Raw genomic sequence first — 26,287 nt, 5'->3', positions numbered from 1 at the left:
TTTCTTGTCATCCCCCTATAAATTGTTGCTCATACCCTTTCGTATGTGGCATGCTGCCTGTGTTGTCTGAGCTCGTATAATAGAGAGTACAAGAATAGCAGCTCTGATGCTGCAGCTGAAGGAGCAGACACAGATTCTAGCTGTATTTGTGAATTTATGTCCTTTTTTGTCCGTTTTTAATGTGACCTTAATTAAAGCGTTGTAGGCTCACTTTAGAAAATGACCTGTGAGGCAGCAGTCCTTTTATTTTTAACCCTGATTATACTCTTGTTTAAACTAGATATTCTTAAAATAGTAGCTGCTTTCTGACCTTCCTTAAGATTAGCTGCTTAGATAAGCAGAACTTACTAACAAATTCACACCTAGCAGCTCAGGTTTGAGGCTGATCTCTCTAGGGCGCATGATCATCTCAGGAAAATCACCAAATATACTAAGTGGTTTACATGCCTAAAGAAATCAATCTCTAAATATTGATTTCTGAAATATAGTAGTTGGAAGAGTTGCTCATTTAGTCCTGAGAATGACTGAAAGAATATGCTGTACCCTCAGAAGTAATTAATAACCTTTTCAGTGATTGTATAGTATTTTAAATTCAATAATTGCAGTTCTTCCTTCAGACTTGTGAAGCCAGTAGGTTGTGATTGTCTTTGGATCACCATGCATTGGCAGTAATGAGCCTTCTTCATTGACTAAATATGTTGAAGGAGTAGTGCAATGCAGACTGTTTTTAAGAAGTTCAGCATGTTTCCCACATGGAAGAAAAATGTTGTCATGGAATAAATTTCCTTCTGTTTGGGGAAATCTATGCTCCAGTCTTTGTGGATTTTGCTGGAAAAAATTTTGCTGTCCTAGAAAGTTGAGGTTTATTAGGTATAGGGGATTTGACACAGGCAGGGGAATGGATTTGAGACTTTACTTGGTAGCTAATTCTTTTTCTGATTGTGTAAAACTAGTCAAGCAAATTGTGGTGTTAACAGCTAGTGTCAAAATATGTGTTAAGTGTCACTGTAGTGAAAAAAACCCAACTTTTTGTTTGCAGCTAGCCCAAAAGACTCTTTAGAGTCTTCCAGAACAGGAAAAATTGACTTTTAGAACAGGAAAAATATATTATATGGACTTCTCTAAATTTTCACTTTAGAATGTTTTTTGGACTTGAGATGAAGAAACTGGTTTCTATTCTGGATACTGAAAAAGTTGAAGAGCACCTTGAACCTCAAGAAAGCTATTCAGTCTTCTGTTCCTTGAAGCAATAAATTATTTTTCTGATCCTTGAAATATGGTTAATGTTCTCTCTTTCTCTACTCAATTCTGCAATAGTGCTACATAGAAGGAAATATACAGAACTATAATATGAATGTGGGTTTTTCAGATTGTTTTTCACTATGGGATTTGTAATGACAGTTCTCTCCCACAGTTTTACACACAGTTTCATGTGTGAATTGTCGCTTTGTTCCCTTAGATTGAAACGGAGTCTGCAGTGAACATCAGGAGGCCATTTGATCTTTTCTCTTGTTAAAGGATGGAATCAAATATATCTACAGCTTTCCTGACAGTGGCCAGTTTTTGGAGGCCTTTGAGGATACACTGGTTATGGCAGCTGTACATCCTCCAAGGCAGTCAATCCCAACATTCATGTTTCTTACCATTAAGACTTTCTTTAATTGAATATCTTACAGAGTGGGTTTCTTAGCATCTTCTGTTACCAGATGTTCCCCTAAGTTTCTGAGTAGCTGGCAAACTATTTCCTTGTCTTACTCTTTCTTCTCCTAAATGATTTTGTGAGCAGAGTGGGGATTTTCCCTTTATACTAATTTATATTCATACATTGCAAGTTGATTGTCTTAGTTGTGCCTCTTCTCGTGCTTTGCTGTTTTTCTGTCTGTCTTCTCCAATTTTTCATATTAGATGTGTTGCTGTGATTGTCAGCCTTTGTGCACTTGAGCCTTTTTCCTTTGAGGAAGGAGCTTTGGGCTCCTCTGAGAAGCTACTGACTTCCTTTTGTTGCTTCTCTCAGCTTCTGAAAAACTGTATGTATTAACTGTCTGCATTTACCAAATTCTGTCTTTGTAAATGTGGATGGAAGGCTGTTGCTGTTCTCTTGTTCTCCTCTGGAGATTCATGAACTCCTGTCTTGACTTTCTTGTGTCTTAGCAGACTTTTTCTTTAATATATCTGGTGAGCTAAAATGTCCTTGCCCCACTTTGTGTGCTTATATGATGATGACTGTTTGAGAAAGACAGCAGATGTTTTTGTGGTTGTTGACCAGCTCTGTAGTTTTATCCAGCAAGTTTCCCCTTTCATCACAAACCAGGTACTTCCAGCCTACCTCAGAGGTCTGCAGGTGACCTTGATAAAGCTGTTGGGGGAGGTGTGCTGCCTCCTTCACTCCTGAGCTGTATTCTCTGCTATCAAGTAATGAGAGTTAATTCATGGAATTGTGACAGCTGGAAATGTCCCAGCCTGGAGAGTGCTGGGGTTGAGTGCATCAGTTACAGGAGGGAGGCAGGCTGCTCTCTGTGCTTCCAGACAGGGCTGGCATTGCACCTGTGCAGGAGGGCTCACAGCAGACTGTCCTAGTGACAGACTTGAATTTCTTTTCCTCCAGATGCTTCTAGTTGGAAACAGTATTATGTGACAGTTTAGTTTTATTAGAAGGTGTAGCATGATCACAAATAAGAGTAAGCTTCATGTGAAAGAATATAATCCTAAAATTTCTGAAACGGTGGGACAATAGCTCATTCACTTGTGTAAAACAAAAGGAAAGGAAAATGCTGGCAGTGCACTTTGCTTGTTCCAAGTGCTTCCTGGGAGTGTGAGAGCTTGGAGATCCTCAGAGCTGAAGTGGAAGCACTGTGGTCTTACAAAGGGATGAGTGTGCAGCTTTTCCAAGTGTCAGATCCTCCAGCTCTGGGTGTCAAGTAACATGAGGGCTGTAGAGGCTGTCTTACCTTCTGTGGTTATAAGAGGTAGTGGTTAAATAACTGTAATTAAAGTGTCTGTGTAAATATCGTTTTACCTCCCAGTTCATCAAGTTAAGTCCTTTTCACTTCAAAGTCTTCCAAGTTTTTTATTACTTGGAAGTCTTCAAATGAAACAAACATTTCTCACTCATCTTCTGTGAAAGTAAAGAAATATTCTTTGTCTGTTACCCTTTCTTTCCCCTGTTCTTCTCACCTTCCTCCCCTTTCTTTTTCTCCACATCCACAACAAGAGAAGAGAAACTTTTGTACTGGTGGTACCAGGACAAGACTGATTTATTCATGGTTCTTGCTTTCTCTCCCACACCCGAACTTAAAGGATCCCTTCAGTTTTTGGTAAATAAGAGGCAACTTGTATCTAGTGCTGCTTTATATTGAAAGAAGTTATTTTTAACAGTGCATTCTGCATGATGTCAGTGTAAGTTACTGGCATGATGACTCTTAACTGTGGTAGCTGACTGATTGCTAAAATAGCTTGCAGACTTCTGCTTTCAGTCTAAATATTTTCAGTAACATATAGGAGCAGGTGAGTAATTGGTTTAGGCAATTTTGGCTGTGAAGTGTTACCAATGCCCTAAGCACACTTTTTGAGCATGATGTATCAGAGACTGTTCCTGATATTTGCTTTCAGTGTTTAGATAGGTTTATACATTGTGGCCTCCATGGCAATTGTTCAGTTCTCCAGGAGTTGTAACAGATTAATGCTCAGGTGAAGAATAGGGCTGTCCTAGTTTTTTCATTAATGAGAAAGGTATAATAGCTGGAGTTTGACATGGGCAGCACTGACTGGGTGACCCAAGCACCTGGGCTACAGGCACACATTTTCTGGCTTGCCTTTAAGGTTGCTGTTTGGGGTGTTGGATGTGTTTGAGAATCTGACAAGGAGACAGACTGTGTATGTATGCCCCTTTTGATGACTGCAGTTGTATATAAGGAAGTAATATCAGTTTAAACTCAACTGTGTTGCAGTGATCTTTTTAATTCAGTATTGCCACTGAAAGGAAAAAACAGTATACATGATCAGCTGGTTTTCATAGGGTACTGCCTAACAACCTCTATAGCAAATACCTGAAACAGTTTCTGCTAGTTAGATTAGAGCTGGGCAAGACTTTTTGATCAATAGCAAGTCATGAAATGTCTGGATGATGAGTTTATAGTCTTCAGGTTGCTTGTGAATTTGCTGTGGCACCTGTAAATAATTTTGGATACAAATACTTTTTCAGTGTCTAGCTCTCAAACAACAAAATCAAAATGTAGATCCTTATGAAAGCAGATCAATTGTCATGTTTACAGGGGCTTCAGAGGGTCTGGATTTGTTCTCTTCTTCTGTTCCCTTATGGTTTGAAACATCTTCCACTATCTTTCAGCTACTGATACTTGGGGGTGCTCTGCAAAACTCCTGTTAACACTGTCAGCAGCATGTTAGGGGTTCCTGGCACCCCAACGAGAAGCTGAACAAATAAATTTCCGAGTCTGGTGGTTCAAGATAGCTCACTCCCAAGCTTGGAGCTGTTTTGCTTTTATACTTAATCCTTAACTGAGTAAGAGAACTGCTTGAGGCTGATTATTAGAGCACTTCCCAGGGAAGTGCAAAGTCTGGTTTTGTGAATGTTGTTTTTTTTAAAACTAACAAACAACAACATCTGCAGCTTTCTGACTACATCAAGAGGGAACCAGACAGAAAGGTGAGAGCACTCCACCCAATATGCTCTTTGATTCCTGTGGGATATGTGGTTTCAAACTTCTCGAGGCAAAAAGCAGACTGATCTCCAGGATGCCGTGCATATCCTTGCTCTACATCATTGAACAACAAGAAATCCAAGCATCTGCAACCTTTCCTGCTTCTTACTAAAGATTCTTAGATCTAACAATGCATTGCTCAAAAAACTCTTGTTTTTATTTTAAGAAAAACAGGTAACAGATGAAAAAAAGGGTTTTTTCCAGTTGAAAATGAACCGATTTACTTAGCTGCTTTTAACATCAATATCTGTAGAGTTTGGGACTTTAGCTTTAAATTTGCAGTTAAGTCAGATAGCAAGTTTATTTGTGGGTTATTGGCTTAAGAACACAAGGAAAGAATTGCAGCCTTCAGGAAGATATGCTGGCAGCTGAAGCCAAGGATGCCAATAAAAAGCAAAATAGCATCACTAGTAAGAAAAATACTCTTTTCTCCCCATAGCTTGTCTAGCTTCTGTGAGCAGGTTTTCTATGGTTTTTGTTTAGTGTAAGACTAGAAATGCTCTCTGAAGATTTTGTATTAGGCTGTAAGAGCTAGTACTAAAAAGTAGCAGTCAGTGTTCCTAGTTCAGAGAGGGAAGCATCGATTCAGGTGCAAGACCTTCCTCTGTAATTCTGGCTGCAGTTCCAAACATGAATGTTCAAGAAGGCAAATTTAAACTGGAAAAAAGTGTAGAGAAGAGATGTGATGGTCAGAATGGAAAGGTCTCCTTTGAGAGGAAACTGAATGAGCACATCCCGCTCAGCGAAGTGAAGTCTGAAGAGGCATGTGAATTATTTCTATAAATACTTTGGGGAATAATAACCAGGAAGGGAAAGAACTGTTTAAACTTAAGGACAATGTTGGCACAAGAATAGATAGGTACAAGCTGACTGGGAAAACATTTTGGCAGGAAATTGGAATGTTTCCAGAGGTTCTGAACTTCAGCAAGGTTTTGAGGCAAGCTTCAGATTTTTCATTTTGGGGATTTTGTCTCAATTATTTCTCTTGCTGACAGTAGAATGTGGCTCATTTATGAACAGAATTATATAATTATTCCTTACAATAGCAGGAGCCCTGAAGGTCTCTTTCAGCCTTATTTCTTGAATTTTAAGAGTTAGAATTCTCTTGAGTCACTGACTGTTCTGAACCTGTGGTCCATATTACACTTTGAAGAGATCTGTGATGGTAATTGGGTAATTCTGTTCAGTAGGCTTAGATTTCCTGTAGACATCCTCATACCTTTAGTGGCTTCTGGGGAGCAATACAGAAGTTGAAAGGTTGGAAAAACATCTTTAGTCAGACTTTGTGTTGTATAGGAATAATGGCTACCAGTGGTGGTTCATTTACCCAACTCAGTCAGAACAGTGTATTTATACTCCTACTACCAGTAGTACAAAAATATATGTATATAACTTCTACATTTTGTCTTGTAGTCATTGACAAGGACCTTCAAAGTGTATGCAAATGTTTCAGTGCTATTTGACCAACAGTGAAGTTCTCTGTCTTCTCTTGTCCTTTTAAAGTAGCAGTAATTGTGCACCTTAGAAGAAATTCAGTTTTCACAGGAAAGTAAATATGTATATGTTTCCCTGAATTACAGCTCTCCACTAAGTGTATTGCAGCTAATAAATCTCATAATCCAAAGATAAAGGTCAAGAGAATAATCCTAAAGTCCATTTTGAGTCTTATTCGTGCTTATTTCTGTTCAAGGGGAGAGACTGGTTTCAGTGCCTTTATGATCTAATAATTTTGTTGGTACCATTAAGGGTGACTGGGATACCTTTCTTGAAAATGTAGTAAAATGCCAGTTGTTGATCTGAATGGAAAATAGTGCAAAAACCCACATTTTATTAAATGTTTGGTAATGGGCCATTTTGGCTTTATGCTTTACAGTACTTACTAAACAACTTTTAAAAAAGGGAGGGGGGGTGGCAGTAAAAAAGAAATAAAAGGAAATCCAAAAGGAAAGTATGACTTCAGCTTCCTCTTTTATTCATTGTCATTGAAAGAAGGGAACTTGTCCAGCTCCATCAAGTAAGGAGGAAGTTGCTGTACCAGCAGGTGATAACAGGTTTTAGCAAGTTCGGAGAGGACTGGATGCTGCTGTGTTAGTGCTGCAGACTGAGGCATATCCTTTTTCTGCCATCACAGGACAAGTATCTTGTGCCACACCAGACAAAGCAGATGATGTGGAAGGAGAAAAGGGATATGGGCTGTTCCTTGAGAGTCCCAAAGTGCACCCATCCCTGTGTATGGACCCCCAGGACAGTTACACCCATCTCTGCTGCACTGTGCAGTGGTGCAGTGACTGATCTCGTATAATACAGTGCACTCTTCTCTATGTAATGTTCTTTGAATTTTCACCTTTCTAGAAAAAGAGTAAATTTTACACGCTTTTCTTCTTGAAACATCCCTGTTCATCTCAGTATTAGAAATTTTTGTGAAGGTTGGTATCCAGATGCCATGTGCACTCCCTTGAGAAATTCAAATTAGTGCAGTTTTCTCTCATTTGTGTATTGATTAATGCAGTTCTCTAGAACTGCAAGGAAAAGTTTGGTCCCTAAGACTGTATGGTTCTCCTCTTTCTGATTAATTTAGTGTATGAATTGGTTTGTTACTAGTATTTCTTTGTAACTATCATGGTCATGTGTTCAACTTAGAGATTTTGCTCTACTTTGGGTAATTTTTGATATTTTTAAATGCTGACTTGGGATTCATGGAGAAAATATCCTTTCCTCTGGTAGTACTTTATGTTTAGAGGGTGTTCCTAAATTTTGTTGTCTTCTAAGAATTTCTCTTTCTAGCCGGCAGTATTAGGACCAAAGTGTTTGTGTTCAGGAGGATGGATGGCTAGTGTGGCAGGGGTATTTTTCTCTTTCATAAAGGGTTTCTTATATACAGATCTCTAAGGTGAGGCTTTTCCCATTCACAGGAGAAGGTGAATGGGTAAGGTACACTGAGCATATTGGATCTGTTGCCAAGCAGTTCAATTCTGTCCCTAAACTATTCCAGCAATCTTATTTTCTATTGTATCACATGAACAATGTTTCTAGAACAGTCAAAAGAATTACAAAGGACATTTATCACTGCTATGTCCTGTTCAGATACAGTCGCTTTAGAGATTTGCCCCCTGTTGCCTGAAATGGAAGGGCACTGTTCCTGAAATTTCACACCAACTGTCAAAATTGCTCCTGTGATCATGTCTCTCTTTTCCTCCTTACCACAGCCCACTGTTTGTAACGTGGAAGATCGGTCGAGATAAGCGATTGCGAGGATGCATAGGTACTTTTTCTGCCATGAACCTGCATTCAGGACTCAGGGAGTACACACTTACTAGGTAAGAATTTGTTTTCTGTAGCCTTGACTTACATATTTAAGTAGTCTGTTGAGGAGATGATAGGTGTGCTTTGGTTTGTTTTGGGTTTTTTGGCTGTGTCACTGTACGGGTCAATGAAAACCTGTGTCTCCTGTTGATGCTGAGAGTATTGTCTGGATATTTGACTGCTGGTGTCACGAAGCCATGCTTGCAGTTAAAAACCATAAGTTGAGCCTATTCTCATTTTATTGGTCTGTAAACTGCTCTCCAGTAGCTTATTGTAACTGATTATTATGGTATTTTTCCAGTGTTCAGACAAATTTTAACGTTAGTAGTTAATGTCAGGCCAGAAGACCAGAAAGTCAGATTTGGGGATTATCCTATTCACACTTCTAAAACAGCAGGTATTCTCACCTCTTCTCCATCAGGTGCTTCCAATCAGCTGCAGTTAATTTAATGCTACAAATTTCCATTACATGTTACTCTTCAGATACATCCCAGCCCCTGAGTGGGAAGCTTCTGGATGAGGGAGGTAAGTGATGATAATCCTTCACTCCCTGGCAGCATAATCTTCATGTTTTGATCTACACCTAAATTCATTCACCTTAATATTGTTCCATTTCCTCTGCATAGAGTGAAAACTAATAAGTTTATCACTAGAGCTAGTAGCAAGCTTTCTACTTGTTTTTCTAAGAGTTTTCTTAAGTTTATTTTCTAAAGAATCAATGGAGTTTTGTTCCTTTCAGCTACAATAGACTTTGTTGTGCTTTAAATTAGAAGCTGCATTCTGGCATGTGTAGACTTCTAAAATATCATCACTTAAAATAATTAGTGCTTCCAGATCACTTTAGATCTGAGGCTTTTGTCCATTACAGGATCTTCCTCTTTGCTGTTAAAATGCCTTGTCCATTCTGGCATTAAATAATATTAGAATGGGAGATGTTCTTTCTTACATGTCTCCCTAGTTGGTTGCAACCTGAAGTTCATTTCATGCTTCTCTGCTGAGCTTGAAGAAGATAACTGCTCATCTCCTGAAGCCCTTACAAACTTCTGAAAGATTTAGTTACCTTTATTGTGTTCAATTTATTTATTTATTATGCACTCTGGAATGTTTCTGCTTGTGTCCTTTAAAACCTCAGCATTCAAAATGGTCAGTGAGGAGAACCTTTTAATAAATTCAAAGCAATTTCTTTGTTGAGGGTTAAAAAGCTTAAAATCTTAACCATTAGTGAGCCGAACTGAATGAAAACCAACTTTCCCCCTGTACGGGAGAGTGTTTCATTTAGGTGTATGCTTTACAGTGCCTGATCAAGAACAATAAGCTTGTACAGAAAATTTCCCCCTGAGGCTAGAAATAAGGTGATAGCTCAAGAAATTAGTTTTTATTCCTCATAGATTTTTCATTCTCACAAATCAGTCAGGGCTGTACACTTAAATACCTTTAAAACTGGTTATATGATTCCTGACTGAATTCTGTGAAAACTGAAGTCAAAATACATGAAAAGTGATGAAAATTAAAGGAAACTGAAATAATTTCAGTGCAGTATTTAGAGGATGGCCACATGCTGTGGAAGTTTATACTACACTTTTTAGAGGACAGATCAATAATTTTCAAGATAAAACTACATACCAGCCTATTTAAAAAAAAATCTTCAGAAGCACATAAGTTGTTTTAAAATAAAATATAACATTTAATGCATATTGGATTTTGTTACCTTTTATGGTAAATCTTTTTTATGCTTATGGTAACTAAAATGTTTCCAGATTGCTTTAGTTTTTTAAAATAACAACCAAACTTCAAATATGATCACTGAAATGTAGAGTTCATATGAAAATGTACAAAAAAGGTGTGTATTTGTGGCCCAGCTTTCAGTCAGTAAAATGGCCCGAAAGAACAGCTGTTTTTAAATGCCCTGGTGCTTAGCAATCAAAATATCCACAATTCCCTTCACACATAATTTTATTGCAAATATGCTGAATAGTCCCGTGGATCACAGTAAATAAATTCTGTTATTTCCAGTGATCTCTGGCTGTATATCATATCCAATGTGTAGCATACACATCTCTATCTGCATACAGCAGTGTAGTTCTTTAAAGCAGCATATTGATAGTTCATCTAGGAATCTGGAGTGAGCAGTTTGTTTCTTGGGACACCCCCACCCTTCACTTTTTTGGGTGTGGAACCAAAACTGGTAGTGATCTGTGACCATTTTGAGCTCTGTAGGTTGTTGTGCTGATATTGCCAGTATGTTCTAAACAGGAAATTTATGTGGAATGATTCATCGTTAATTGGATGCATCTGCCTAAGTTCTGAGGAGGGATGAGAATACCCATAGTTAAAAAAACTATGACTGCATTCTTTATAAAATCTACATGTTAAATTCAGTTTTCTCTGCAGTTATATCAGTGAAACACAGGGGAAAGGATGTGTATTATTAAAATCTTCTACAGAACTTTATGGAGAGAGAGATTCAGACTTGGTGATTTGTATTTCATTTTACTAGGAGTAAACCATGTCCAAATGTTCTACAGTGTTGAATATTACATTTTAGAATGAAGAAATTTTACCATGGCTAAAATAGTCCTTTAGACTGAAAGTGTTAAATTGACTATCCCACCTGAATGCATAAAAATAAACCAATCCAGATTATGAAAAATACCTTATGTTTTACAGCTCCTTCAAGAAAATACTCTGAACTTGGAAGCAGGTTACCACAGAATTTCATAACAGGTTGATAAATTACTTTTTCATGTATTCTGTACAACAGTAAGACTTAGGTTTTGGCACTGAAGTTTTAAACTCCTGCTTTTATAAACTTGAGGTATTGAACAAAATTATTTCCGTTCTTTATTTTAGTTTTAGTTTTTAATCTGTTTCATAGAATTTGATGTCATATTTTATGCCTATTGGATGTAAAAGTATAGGTGCATAAATTTTTAACTCTGTGTTGTTTTAGCCCATCAAGGCTAGAATATGTATCTGGGGAGGGAGGTAGTAGAGAACAGGCAGGTGAAGGGAGATGTTTCATGGCAGAGTCTGCTGTCCCAGAAGAAACTAGTAAAGAGACATTGGAGGACCCCAGGGCTTAAGTGTATTAACCTAATGGCTGGAAACTGGGTTTAACCACCTTCCTTTAACTAGCATAGACCTGTCTACTCACTGTGTGATGTAAGCAGTTTTTTTGTTGTGTGTTCTACTTACCACTCCACCTGAGAGAAATAGGACTGCTGACAGTCAGCTTAGATGTGGCTGATCAACAAAAGAAAACAAAGAGAAGCTGGGGATGAGAAGCACAAGATGGAAGGAAATGAAACCTATGACCCAGCTTTCTCATTACTGAATTTGGGTGTACATTCCATATGAGGATTTGGCTACTGCCGGTGTCAAGTACTGCTCTGTCCCTGTCAGCAATTTCAAGAGTCAGTCCTTGTTGCTGCAATACTGCCTGATCTCTCTGTCAAAACCACTAACCCTTTCTTCCTATTCCAGATTTTACTATCCCATCTGTAAAATAGTAGTACAGCAAGCTAATTTAAGGGGTGAAATTGAAAAATATTTAATAACTGATCACATTAAGATTGATGCTGGCTGTACTTGCTAAAGAGTAGTGACAAGTTTTTGTACAGACAGGACAACTTCCTTCATGTATTTAGTTGAGTTTACTACTCTAACCCTGTAATCAGTCCCACAGGTCAGTGCTAACTTCGCAAAACCTTTATTGCCAAGCAGTGTTGCTGTGGGTATAGGTAGTCATTACCATTGATTCAGGGCAAAGCATACTCATTCATCTGACTGAAATTTTTTGAACTGCAGAGCTGGAGCAATTACATGTTTTTGACAGTTGTTGTGGCCTTCAGTTGTTGACAGAAGTCATAGGTTGAATTAATTTGTGCAAATACCATCTCACGTAATATTTCAGAGCATATTGTTGCTTCTGTATTGCCCACTGATAATACTTTGCAGGCTGTCTTACTTTTGGCTTTGATTTATAGTATACCACTGCTGAAAGTTGACTTTTGAAAATTTTGGTAATACACTGTCTGGTGGCCATCAGTGGAAAAGTGCCCGATAATTGTGAGATGAAGCTTACATTATCAGGCTTGTAATTAAACTCTGCAGAGAGCAGTGTAGGTTCATGACAGCCTGAACTCACCAGGGTTATGCTAGTCTTTTATGTTTAGTATTGTTTTTAAAGTCAGGGAGCTTCCTTTCCATTTGTATGTGTCTGTGAAGAGCAGGTGCCTGCTGGTGTCCTCTGAGTTGTCAGGGTTGCCTTCACTGAGGTAGAGGGCACAGATCTCCAAGTGAGAAGAGGTGCTTAGGGCCACATGTGCTGACATGGTTCTGTGTCCAGTTGAGTGAACAGACAACGCTCTGGAATGAGTAACTCCCACCTCCCACTTAACAGCAAGTTGCAGTCATGGAGGGTAAAATTTTTAGGGGGGTTTCAACCTATAAAATCCACTAAGTTTTAAGAACAAAAATGCCCTGCATGCTGTCAGCTGGGACTCCTCAGATATTCATCTGTCACATTGAATCATAGAATTGTTTACCTTGGAAAACACCTTTAAGGTCATCAAGTCCAGCCATTAACTCAGCACTACCAAGCCACCACTCCAGCATGTCTCCAGGTGCCAAGTCTACGTGGCTTCTAAATCCCTTTAGAGTTGGGGACTCCACCTCTTGTTTGGGCAGCCTGTTTCAATACTTGACAACCCTTTTGGTGAAAAAATGCTTTCTAATAGCCAGTCTAAATGATGCCTGGTGCAACTTGAGGCCATTTTTTCTTGAACTCTCACTTGCTCTTTGGGAAAAGAGGCTGACCCCACCTGCTCCAACTCCCTTGCAGGAAGAGAGCAGTAAGGTCTCCCCTGAGTCTGTTCTTCTCCAGGCTAAACAGCTCCAGTATAAGCAACTCTCAGTTATACCCTCATATTCTCTTACTGCATTACAGGGTTCTGTTGGAGTGATTTCAGAGCATCCTACATTCCTGAGAAGGTAGGAAGTGGGGTGCCAAACTGACACGTAAGAGGGTGTACTAAGTGCTTTTCCCTCAGACCAAGGATGGGGGCTCCCTGGCCTAGGGAGAGTTCTAGAATGCTGAAGAGCTTGCAGGACTACTGTTCTACTAATTTGGACCCCCCCAGGTTGGTGGTTGATAGTGTTGCTGTGACATGGGCCTCACCCAGTGCCCAGTGTAAGGCAGGTTCTGCTCACCTGCCAGGCAGCAGGAGCAGAGGGAGGGGTTTATTCTCATCACTTTGTAGCAATCTCATATCACTAGAACTTCTTACCAAAAGACAGTGATGGTTGAGCCAAAGCTGTGTTTGAAAGACGTTTGGAAATACCTAAGCACTGAACACATTTATTATATATGCATGTATATTCATATAGAGCATATAATATATAGCACATATGTGTTCTGAGTCAGAACTGCGCTGAAGTATATCAAGGCAGTTCAGCATTCAACTTCACTTTAGAAATTAGAAGATGTATATAGATATGTCTCATTTATGATGGTGTTGCCCTCCAGAGGTATTAATAATGTTGTATATTAGAACTCCTTTTTGTTTTCAAAAATGCATTTGTTAAAATATAAAATTAAGGTATTAGCACTGTGATCTTGAAGTATTTACTGATTACTTCTGTTGAAACTGAGGCAAAATTATTTTACCATATAAACATTTTGCACTGGCTCATGGAGTTGCCTGCCATATCATCTGTATATAGATGAGATTTTACTGAAACTTGGAGCTGTTCATATTTCTAAATTTTATCCAAGCCAATAAAAAAAGCTAGTTGCTTTGAGTCTGCTTATAGACACTGACCTAACAAATAACAAGCACTTTAATTTGGGTAAATCCTAAGATCTGTTCTAGTGGAATACATGTTTATTAGTAAAATGGTTTGTGGTGCAGACCCACAATAACAGAAAGTCCAAATGAACTATATAAATCTGAATTTATTGAGCCAGACTTAGTTACTCTGTGTGAGTCAGTTCAGTAAATAGGTCTGTAATGATTTTGTGCACACAGTGCCAGGTTGTTACTGCAGGGATCTGTTGTTTAACAGAGCTGTTTGCTGCCTTCTCTCAAAGGGCAAAGCTAAATACCGTACTGGCACTTTAAGTGGAAAAAAAACCCCAAATTTTTGTTTTAATGATGGGTTAAATGCTGCTCTGTATTTTGTTAGGAAGGAAAATCTTGTTGTTTAGAAGAGAGGAGCATGCCCTGGGGAATACATGGTTTTTGCATATTGCATGTGTTGAGAATGTAGTCATTCTGCCTTAATTTTTTTCTTTATTTAAAAAGCAAACAATCAAAACAAAACTAAAAACCCTGGTTTTGTAATTGTTACTCTATTATTCCTGAGAAAAACCTTGCTAGACCCTTGGACCTAATGGTAGATGAGTCTGTTTCCTTAGCAACACTGCTTGAAAGAAAGCAAAGGAAAATGCCACAAATGGAAGGACAGTCCTTAGATTATTATCTTTATGAAAGGAGGGCATAATGATGCTCTCCCAAAGATTTTTCAATAGAACCAGGGTTATCAAATATTGATAACCATTTTGCTGTTTTGCTGGGAAAACTGAATTTTAGAATATGAATGCTTTGGCAGAGGGGAATGCATTACTGTGTTTTGTAGAGTGAACTTATTCTTGGAGTTGACTGTTTATGAAAGGTATCTGAAAATCAAGGAAAAATAAATTTTATAATTAAAAATTACTACAAAATTGCTGTGTCTATATATGATGGCTCAATGAAGTTTAGAGGGCATTTTGCTGAGACTTAAACTTACTGTCATAAATTTAAGGTCTCAACAGTAGAATTTGGTGTAACTAAGGAAATGGCCATATTTGAAATACTTATTTCATCTTCTTATTTAAAAGACGTGCATTAAAAATTGGGAGTTTTCAAAAATATACTTTTATAAAATGCATGCTTAGAAAAAGACATGCTCAAGCAAGATAACTTTCATTAGTTAATGTAACTTGTGGTATTTGGAATAAATCAGATGTTGCTGGAATTTGACTGAACTGGTGCTACCCAGCAGTTACTTGGACTTTCCAGATGGGTTTCAGGGAGGAGCCATGTCATTTGTGACTCCAGTCTTTCCCTTAATGATCTTGCATTTCATGTTCTTTCCACACAGTCTCCTGTTATGTGAAAAAAATTATGCATGCCCTGTAAGTTCAAAGACAGAGTTCTTGTTGAATTGAAACACTAATTTGGTTCTAAGTTAGATATTTATTTGTCTTTGGATATTACTTTGCAGAAGTGTTTGGGAGGGAGGGTGGAGGTAGGGGAACTGACCACCCTGACTTTCCTAGGAAAGCTCTGTATTGCTATAACTTACTTGTCCTTTACTACAGTAGTTGTTGGTACTTTCATAGGTTTTAGTCAACTTTTTAATCTCTCTATGTGGTAGTCTTAAGGGGAACATCATCAAAACATTGCCTAAAAATCTTTTATAATGACATTTGCTTTCTTTTGAGACTCTTGGTGACTTGCTGATTTCTGAAGTGCTACAAAGGTGTGCTGAGCTATGTGCCAGTGCTGCAGAATACAAAATAGGACTGTGCTCCCAGCAGGCAGAGGCATAGGTGGAGTGTGTCTCTGAGCACTAACGTTGTAAAGAAAGGATTTGTCTATTTGGAAACAGGACAGAATGGAAAAAGTTGCTATAGAAGTTACCTGCTTGTGGGTGAGTTTTTCTCTGTCTGTTCTCAGCTCAGCAGGTGTTAATTTTTAATATAGACCAAGGGATGTTTTCCACAACTTTCTTGTGAGGGTAGTGAAACATCCCCCTGCACAGACTGGCCAGTACTTATACGTAATAAATACGAGACATCCCAAGAACGACTCTGAGAATTGAGGTGTAGCTGTGGTATATTACATAGCTTGCCCAGTAGAAGTACACTTAGGCTCAAGGAACTGTTTTTTACTGAAATCTGATGTTTCAATACCAGTTAGCAGAGATTAGGCAAGGTCACAGGAAAAAGAATTGTCTCATGCTTACAAGCTGTTAAAATCTTTAAACTCTGCAGCTTTGTGTGGGAGGCACTGTGGGAAAGGAGTATCTATTAAAGTTTTCAGTCTGTCAGCACCTCCTCCATTTAGGTGTTTTCTGATGCTTCTTTTTAAGACTATAAAGAAGAAATAGCACAAACTGGGTGTGGGGAACTGGGCTCCAAAAGCCCTTGTTGTCCCTGTTCACTTTGACATAAAGGTGTTGAAGCTTTTGAAATTGTTTTTTACCGTTTTCCATAGATCAGAGTAATGAGAGTTAGAATGTTCTTGTAAACTGTAGCAGTGTTTTCTGGAATTTTTAAATAGTACTGACAGATACCTGTGTCTAAAATTTGTTCCTGTTGACACCAGGAAGAAAGAAGTTAAGTCCTTTGCAAGAGCTGTACAGTTAAGATGGTGGAAAAGCTCTTGGAAGAAGAAGAAATAGCCCATCCACTGCTTGGAGGTCTACAGGCAGCCTTATAAATGCTAAAGAATGTCTGAAGTTAAGCACATTTCTGAGGTAGTCCTAAAATCTCAGAGGCCAGATCACTGCACTATTTCAGCTTGTATCATTTGTGTATTTGGGAGCAAGTGACCACAGAGTGGGAAGGGAAAAACAACACACAGGAAAGTCTTAAAAGACTTCTTGAACTTCAGAGTTTACAAGTGAGTGGAGTTTTACTCCAGTTCCTCTCCAGTTCATTGTAGGGAGTATATATACTTACCTGAAAATAACCAGGTTTTTCTTTTCTAACATTAATTTTAAAATATAATATTAAGAACAGAAGCACTCCAGGTTTGTCTCTTTTCTTTGAATTGCAGATGGACTTTTCAGATTCTGCCATTTTCAACTGTACTCCTTAGAAAAATGTACGGAGTGCTATATACATGCTAAATGAGTATATACTTGTGATAGCCTTCATTTTAGAAACAAACTGAATGTACTTTTTTTATTTTTTTTAGCTCTGTAAATAACTGTGTGTTGATGCAGTTCACAAAGCATCAAATGCTGTGAAAGTATGGAAATAAAGCATTACCTAGGAATATTTGTTGTATAACCAAAAAATATTTCTGATCTCAAAGATTCCTACTTTTGACTTTTCAAAACTTTAATTAAACTTTTCTAAATATAGTTATAATTTGCATGTGGAGAATAGCTTTTGATCATGATGGAGAAGAGCTTTTTTTGGCCATCAGTACAAATTTCTGTAGGACTGGTAACACTCAGTTCTTCAGGCAAGGATATTTTTTGTGGGGGAATGGTGACATGTGCTTGTGTCGTAAATATAATACGTAGGCTACAAAGTGTCAGCTCACATGCTTAAATTTAGGTTCCCTGCTCCAGTGCAATGCTATAATCTTTATTTCTTAGTGCAGATTACTTGCATTAAAGGGTCAGTTGTCAGGCAAGCAGTCTCTCAGGTTGGAGAAGTACAGTATATAAATAACTCCCACAAGAACTTGGGGAATTGGTGCAGATGTTAAGAAGTGCTCTGCTGAGCCTGGGTACAGCTCCTGGGAACTTCTCATCTGTCAGAAGCCGCAGCCCCAGCTTCAGTGAAAGAGCCCTTTGTGATTCTAGCAATTACTAACAGTTGTGGTTTAAGTCTGTATGTGAAATCAGGTATTGCAAACTTTTATCAGCAAGGAATGGTGACTTTATTTTTACTGTATTTTTCAGTTCATTGGAATTCCCTTAGTTCTGATTTTACAGGGGAAAAGAAGAAAAGCTCCTGGGTATTTTTTGAACAGTACAGCTTTCTGGTACTTCTAGTTCACCTAATTGTATGAACTCTGTAATACCACAAACTGAAATAGGTGTCAAGCTTATTGTAACATGCAATTAATTTGCTACTTTAGATACCAGCCTAATTGTGAGTAACATTCTCAGTGCTTTATTGATTAAAAAAAAGCCAGACTAGATATACATTCACACTGGTACATTCAAGTGGTATTTCTTAATTCAGGAGACTCTTAATTTCTTTCACTTAATGTTGCTAAAGTGAATAATGTAAAATAAAAATTATTTAGTATGTAATAAAAGGTTAAGCAAGTATTTTCTTCAAATATTGGCTTATATCCCATTTAACTGAAGTGTCAATGGAAAGCCAAAATATAATATGACTCAATTGTACAAATGTTGAAAGAGATATGTCTGTATGGAAAAAAAATGTTCTCTGTGCATATGTGTATGCATTTAATAGCTTCAGTTCTTATTGAATTAGAGTTAAAAGAGCTGCTTGTGTTATCTCTAGGCCAGTTACTTCCAGGTATTGTTGCTAAAGCCCCACATGTAATGTGTTCGTTTGGCCATGAAGAAAAAATGCTTGTTACATAAGTGAACACAAAGAAGGAAAAGGAGAAATGTAATTTTAAAGTAATTGAACAAAGAAGGAAAAGGAGAAATGTAATTTTAAAGTAATTGAGAAGTCATTGTAACCTTGGTTCTACAGCAGGGCATCACTGCTTTTCACCAGAAATATTTTACATGCTCTGTCAAGAAATTGATGCTGGTTTTGTTTCTGTTCCAGAAACTTCTGCATGATTTGCAAGCTGGTTAGCCAGCCCTTTCTCATCTGTGCTGAGGATGCATTCTGCAGTTTGCTCACTTAGCTACAGAGAGGCTTTTTTCCTTTGATCTAGACTGCTAATCCCTCATTGCAAAGAGCAGCAGCTGTGCTTTGTCTGTGGAGGTCTCTGCACCGCATGCAGCCTCGTTTGCCAGAGCCACCCCTCTTTGTGTGCTCAGCTTTTTCAATCACTGAAAGAGTGGCTTTCTGGTTTGTTGCTCAGAAAACCCTCTTCAGGTTTGTTGAAGTCTGCAGTGCATGTTCTTTTTTTGTTGGTTTTTTTTTTTCTCCCCCCTAAAAATGTGAATTTCCAAGTGCTGTTACATATGATTTCACAAGTCTGTGTTTGACTAAAGCATTCCTGACATCCAGGAGGTGAAACATTTCATGAGTCACTTTTTAAAAAGGTTATAATCTATTTCCATTTCAATATTAGCCACTTTAGACAGATGTGTTGAATTGCATCTCTAATGGCATGATATTTTGTGTGTCCCCACTGTATCCTCATTTAACATTGAATAGTTGGGCTTCAGCTGGTCTTGGTACAAGTCCCATAGTTAAACATGTGTGGCAATGCAAGATGGTCGTAGTAGTTAAAAGCTGAATAGACACATGGACAGAACAATCCTTTCCTGGTTTAGGCTTTACTGCAGTGAATGGCAAAACTCTACTACCTTCAAGGCAGAAGAATTTGGCCTGTAGTTTCTCTAAGAAAATGTGATTTAAATGCATTCCTTGAATACTTGGGTTAAGTTTCTGAGGCTACAGACAGATGTAGCCTAACCTGGACCTTTGCCTTTACTTCAGAACTTCTTTTTCATTCCACTTCAGCCGTTTTTATTTGCTACTCAAAACCTGGTTTAGAGTGAAAAACATATACAGAGTGGCAGCTGGCAGTCTTGGAACTGAATGAACTGTTCAGCTGAGCTTCCAAGCATTCTGTTGCTTGGGCATCTTGACCTTAGATAAGGGGGCTTTGTGAGTGCCCCATGCAGGCAGTTCTGTAGCTGAGTAGGTTGCAGGTGGTACAGAACGTGCCACCCCAAGTAGACAGAATTGTGACAGGGATATGGAAGGAATAAAAGGATGAAATCGTGACCCACTCTCATGAGTGAGAGAGAAGTGGCAGAGTTGCTAAAAGGAGAATAAGAAGATGGCTTGCAGACAACTTCTTTTGTGTGTGGAAGGCAGAGGGAAGGAAATGCAGGTTGCAAAGCTTCCAGATATATAGAATGTGTTTAAGTATCTAGAACATACTCTATTCATAGCTTGATCATAGCTTGATCTGCTAATGAGATTCATATATGAAATAAAAAATCTGTACACATACAAAATGAACAGAAAAAAGCCCATTTTGTTGCCTTAAACAAAATTAAATTCTATTGATGCAGCAGTTCTGATGGCTGCATTCTAGAATAGTGTCATGATAGCAGGAGCAAGTGCCTAGAAACCAAGTCTCATGAAGCAAGGAGACCATTTCTTTCCCTGAGGTCTTGTTACATGAGATGTGCCACAAGGGACTAATCTTGTGCCTATCTTCTACTGTATTTATAAAAACACAGAATTAGTAAGATGCTATGAGCTCATTTATCATTCTCTACACTGACAGCACTCAGATCTGCATCCCTCTGCAGATGTACTTGCAGGATGTGTAAGAGATTGTGTTTAGCTAAGAACCAGTTGGTTTGAACATAATCCAAGTTGAGTTGTGATACTGATGGAACACATCTTGGGAAACAAGCCAGGATATTATTCTCTGTTCTGCATTTTGAGTGCTCGTATTCCAGTCTGTAAGGCAGTGTGGACCTTGGGTTATTCTCACTTTATGTGTTGTTTGAAGAATTTCAAGGCTGGATCCTGTCACTTTTTATTTCTCAGCCTATAATTGTTTTATGCCTTCATATTTCAGCGTATTTTCTTATATTAAGCTTTTTCTATGAACCATTTACTGCAACACCTCATGTAAGAAAATATGATTGAGCAGCCTGGTCTGGCAGAAGGTGTCTCTGCCCACAACAGGGGCTTGGAATTAAATGATCTTTAAGATCTCTTCCAAAGCTATTTTGTGATTCTGCAGTATTTATCCTTCTGAATTGATTTACTGCATAATCTACCATACCTTTTGCTTTCCTCATATTTAACCTGATTGTATATATTTAATTTGTCCATCACTGTGATTTTGAAGTCCTTATTGAAAAACAGTTTCAGTGTTTGTGGCAAACAGTATTGAAACTGAGCAATAATGATTCAACTAGAATATCTTTATATAAAAATACAGTGTTTCTGGTGACAGGAGAAATGTTGAGGAAATAAAGCACTCTTTTGTTCTAGAATCTCAGCAGCATAATTAAAAAATACCCTCTTTTTTACAAGCTGCAGGAATTTGAAGATGTAAATGTTTACATTATCTTCTGGTATTTATATATAACAGTATTGCTGACACATTTAGAAATGTTTTTCTGTGTGTACTTAAGATGAGGTCTTTTCAAAGTTCATAATAAATTAAAAATACTTCATTAATTTGTTCTTTTATAAAATTACAGCTTGAATGCAGCTTTAGAGGGGGAGCAATATTTTGTGAATTGCTTAAATGAGAGTTGAACTCAGCTATTATGTGGCCTCAAAGATTTTTGTCTTGACTTCAGTATCTGTTTTGGGGTAAAATAATGATCTTAGGTCAATATGGAGAGATGTGCTGGAGATATAAAGAATTCTACAGATTTCTTTTTATGTTCCTAGAGATTTGAGTGCTTAATGTTGTTCAAGCTGCGTGGTTCTAAGTGTAATTGAGCAGTTCATTTTTGTTCATTATCTAAACTTTGCCATCTGCTGGAAAGCCTTTTGGTGACATTATAATTTAGTCCAGTTGGAGCTCAGTTAAGGTTTTCTGACTAGTCTGTTATCATGTATTCACCAAACAAAAGCCTACACACCAAACCCTGGTCAGTTTTGTTGCTCAGTTTTTAAACAAGCGTCTGGAATGACTGTGACAAGCCTACTGCGTAATGCTGGGAGAACGTTTTAAGTGCTGTGGATTTAGTTTTTATGTAGCAAACCAAGATATTTCTGTGGAAATTGACACCTTTCAGCTTCCTGAATGTTTATGACACAAACTGTCACACGTTTTTGAATTCCATTGTCATTTATCCCAGCAGGATGTATGATGCAGGGACAGGTGAGGGACAATACAGAAATACAGGAAAAGGCAGAAAAGAAGCTGCCCCAAATGAAGAAACTCCTGTATAGAGCTGCTGACCTTATGTTCCCTTGTAGTCAGGAGATGTTTGGGGTCTGTGCTGGGCAATTCCCACTGCAGGCAGTTGTGGGGCAGTGCATGTCCCAAACTGCCTCGTTGTGTTCCTGCAGGATGGAGTGGATGGAACAAGCAGTTGCAGCTCTCCACCTGCACCTGGGCAAATGCACAGTAACTGCTCCCTCTGGGCTGCTGTGTGCTCCAAGCCATCCCTCTCTCACTGCCCTGTGTGATGGGAAGATTTTGGATTTAGCACACCTCTGTCAGGGTGTAGCTCTGAGCTGTTACTGAAGCTTTGCTGTGTCTTGAAGTTAACGTAATTGAAGATTTTGGTTTTTTTCTGGTGGAATAGGGTATATTTTATAGTAATGCAAAATGATACCTTGTGCCCTGTAGGACTAAAACTGTGAGAAAAATTGCGTCTTTACCTTATTTGGCTTTTTGAAAGGCCAATAAGTCCTTTAGAACCACAGAAGCACTATAGTGTAAGATTTCTGGTTTCAGGAAACAGGAGGTTAAAGCCATAGAAACTTGACTCTTACGAATGTAATCAGGAACCTGCAATATCTCTTTGTGGATCTTCTTAGTTTTAACCAACCTTTTGATGGGAGCAGGTTGCAAGTGCTGTGACTTTTATGATCATACTTTTCCACTTGAAGTCCATAACAACACATACACAGAATTCTCCTAAACTTTAAAAACCTGTCCATACAAGCCTTTGTTGTTTCACTGATACTTTATGGCAGAAAGAAAGAGAAATTAATTTCAGACATCATCTCCACACAGTGTAATATCATCATGGCATTATGATGAACTAGGTTTGTTTGCAAGAATGCAGCATGGTAGAATATTTCTCTGGATAATTATCAGAGCAGTAGAAAAAACATATTTATTTCATTCTGCTAAAAGGCCCTGAATTTATGGCAGAGTTGGTTTTTAGAGCTTCATGATTGTGAGCTTGCTTTTCTTAAAAGAAATTTTGTAATGGTGAGTTAATGAGGAGTTGGAGTTTTCATCTGCAGTGTACCCAAGGCTGACAGGCCCAGCTGAAGAACCAGCAGTGGTGAAACCCCCAGGAGTTTCAGCCCATGGTCACTGGGCAGGTGCACATTAGCTCTCTGTCTTAACAGGTACTCACAGTGACTGCAGAATCCTTGAGCAGCATCTCAGACTGTGTCAGTCCTTCTGTGTGCTCTGGAGTGGATCTGTAGCCAGAATAAGAAATCAAATAAGGATTTGTCTGGAAATTTTCAGTACGCCTAGAAATAGTCTGTAAAGACTTCTTTTGATTTATACAACTGGTGGACTTTTTTATGGAAAAACAAGGGCCCAGAAGCTTACCAGCAATGGTTTGATTTTTAATTGTGGGTATGGTTTCCACAATACATCTGTGTACATAAAAATATTCTTGAAGACGTTAAATAAGGAGAATGTACAGACAGCTTATTTTTGGAGCTGCTGGCTGTCTAAAATAGAGACCTAATTATCTTATGTAGCCAACATAGGTTGCCTTTTCTGATGAGCTTTTCTAAATGCTTAATTTATATACATGCTCTGATTTGTCTTAAAAGGAATGGTATTTTTTCAAAGCTAAAATAACTCTCTAAAATAGAGCAGCAGGCTTTTCCTTCTTCCTCTTAAGTTACATGTCTGATTTCAGACAGACTGGGAGAAGAGAGTCTTTCTGGCATACTTCACTTCTGTGGAGTAAAACAATAAATAAATTGATTAAAGAGTCAGAATGCCAGATCAGTATTTTATTTGTCCCATCTGGAATGCTTTTGCTGTTACCTGCTGCAGTTGCTGATAAAATCAGCTGAGAACTGCAGAGATGTACTTCTGTGCCACACAACAAGTGTGTATTTCTTTTTTTATCCTCTGACTACCACTTAGCTACATAATGTGCAGGAAGTATAAATGTTGTTCTTTCCCATTCTGTCTCCCAAATGTAAGGGAGGGTTCAGGAAAAACACGTCATTCACAGTTGTTTTGTTTCCTGGAAATTTTTCCAGTCTGACCCAAAAAAAGAGTAACAATATAAATAAATGCTTTTTGCTTGCATTCAAGTGATTGGATGTGTTTCAATTACTTCTTGAAATCTCCATTTAAATTGGCAAAATTCTGTTGGTCATAAATAAGTCAGCAGAAGGCTGACCTGTGGGTTGTGTTGGGCTGTCTGATGGCTTATTGCTGACAGCTAGGAGGATTGTATTCATAATAATTTCTACTTTCTGCAGTAGAGCACACTCTGCCCTGCTTTTCTGGCTTAAAAATTAATTGCATGTCATGACTTGGAAGCTGTTAGTTTTCTCTGGTCTCTGCCAAACCGAGCTATGAGAGCTGATTTTCATTAGGAAAATACTGGTGGTCTGCTTAAGTGTTCCTTAATTTCTTCCTCTTGAAGTTACTGAATGAAAAAGTAGAAATCTGAACTAACTTCACTGCTCAGTAACCCAGCAGTGGAACAGTAAATACTGTCTTTTTTTCTTGTTCTGAAACCCTGGCACCAAGTGTCTCTTGCTGTTGTCTTTTCTTCACTGTTCCCTAAAACCCAGTGAGTTTGCCACTCATTAATTTAAGGAGGTTTTGAATTAATTGAAGTACAATATCTCGGCCCTTTGGGCTGAATTCATTGACAAAGGGCCATTTCTTTGTTAAATACATCTTCAAATGTAATTCTACTAAACTTAGTCGGCTCAGTGAAAAAATTGCAAAATCTCATGGTTATACTTATTGAGGTAAATAAAGAGCTGGTAGGATTTAAGGAAGGGTACCTTTTCCCTACCATCTGAAAGTAGTGCCAAGGTACTGTTTATCAGAAGAGGGTAATAGTTTGTAAAATAAGATCTTCAGCCTACTTTTCATATGTGTACTGATGATATTTAAAGAATTATTTAGATGCCATAAAGTTGTGTTTTGGTTTAACTGTGTTCAATATCAGAAACTGGTTAAGAGAAAATTTATTACTATAGAGTGAACTAAAAAAGTAATGGAGAATTAATTTTTAAATTTGATTAAATTTATCAGTTCTGTTTGATTAAGCTTTTGGGAACTCTATTTATACAGGATAGGCTGAGCAGACTGAAAGAGAGGATGTCACAAAAAGGAGAATTTTAGGAATCAGGGATCTTGGATTCTGTTCTCAATTCTGTCACTGACTCAGTGTAAGCCTCCTAAATTGCATGAGTCACTTAATGTCTCTGCCTCATTCACACTTCCTATAAAAGTGAGTATTACTTACATCATGCCCAGCTTTGACAGCTTCCTTTGCATCTCCTGCTCCTGTGTCATGTTTAAACCTTCAAAGTAATTTCCAGCAGTGTACAGAGCTGTATCCAGTTTTATCTAAACTCTGCCCAGTATAGGTCTGTAGATGTAACTATCCCCAAAAAAGAGCTTTAGTGGGAAGCTTCACTGTTAATGTTTGTTGTTAAATAACAATGAGTAAAACACTAGGAACTCAATACATTTAATGCCACCAGTCATCTGCATCAAAATCCTTCTATACTATTTTTGATGCTTATATGCTATCAGGCTTCTTTAAAGTATCTTTTTCATTCATCACAAGGATTTCTAAACAGAGTAATTAAACAGAGTAATTAAATTCCACTACTACTTATTTCCCTAATTTGTGTTCTACTGTTTGTTACCCATTTGCCACATCACATGTAAGAGCCCTAGGTTCTCAAAGACTGAAGCTAACTTTTCTTTTTAAGGCATTTTTATAGCCTACAGAAATTATAGATGGAGAACACAATACTGTATTTCATTTTGGTTCACCTGCACATACTGTCAGGTTGTTCTAAGAGCTTCTCTAGTGATATTTTATAGAAAACAAGATGTAGTCTTAAGGAACATAAATCTATAAGGAATATATATTTTTCAAATCATCTTGTTGTTTGTCACAGTTACTCAAAATTTTTGAGTAACTCTCATACAATTCCCTTTTCTTTTTTATATTTTCAGTGTCTTTGAAGTGTTTGCAAGGTTTTCTATATCCCGTATACAAAGAGGAGTGGTCCTGGGAAAATGAAATTACTGATAAACATTTCCTATAGCCAAATAAACTTCATTTGAAGAAAAGCTGAGATTTGTATAGTATGGCTCAGCTGAAGAAAAACTGATAGTTGAGTAATACTTTGTTTTGGCTTTTTTCCTAACTGGCAATTACTTGATCTTAGGACATCCAGGACTGCATAAATATTTAACTAGAAAGGCAATGCATATGTGTGCATGCATTTAGTATCTAAAAATAGTTTTCCTTGAACAGGATTCAATTCTGACTTTTTACATGGAGCAGACTCTATGTGGAAAAACGAATGCCCTTTTATTGGCCACTAGAATTCCCCTTGCTTGGCACTACCTCTTTTCAACTCTTCAGGGCTATGTATTTCCATTTAGTCAGCAGCAATATATGTAATCTATTTCTGGGCATGA

General features: G+C 37.9%; 1 protein-coding gene across 3 annotated transcripts in view; it reads left to right on the top strand.

Annotated features, from left to right (window-relative positions):
* The window catches only part of AMMECR1 (AMMECR nuclear protein 1), a 70,433-nt gene that overhangs the window by 23,645 nt on the left and 20,501 nt on the right, over positions 1-26,287 (top strand). For 2 of the 3 annotated variants that reach the window (XR_007777548.1, XM_050974280.1), the window contains exon 2: positions 7,925-8,035. The exons of the other annotated variant lie outside the window; for it this stretch is intronic. Coding sequence is in view for 1 of the 2 variants with exons in the window: in XM_050974280.1 (XP_050830237.1) it covers positions 7,925-8,035 (111 nt within the window). In the remaining variant the exon portion in view is untranslated. The remainder of the gene's footprint in view (positions 1-7,924; positions 8,036-26,287) is intronic. 3 annotated transcript variants of the gene reach the window in all.

This window comes from Serinus canaria, chromosome 4A (genome assembly GCF_022539315.1).
Source record: "Serinus canaria isolate serCan28SL12 chromosome 4A, serCan2020, whole genome shotgun sequence".
Lineage (NCBI taxonomy): Eukaryota > Metazoa > Chordata > Aves > Passeriformes > Fringillidae > Serinus > Serinus canaria.
Note: the sequence above shows the minus strand (reverse complement) of the source record. Positions and strands in the feature narration are given on the sequence as shown.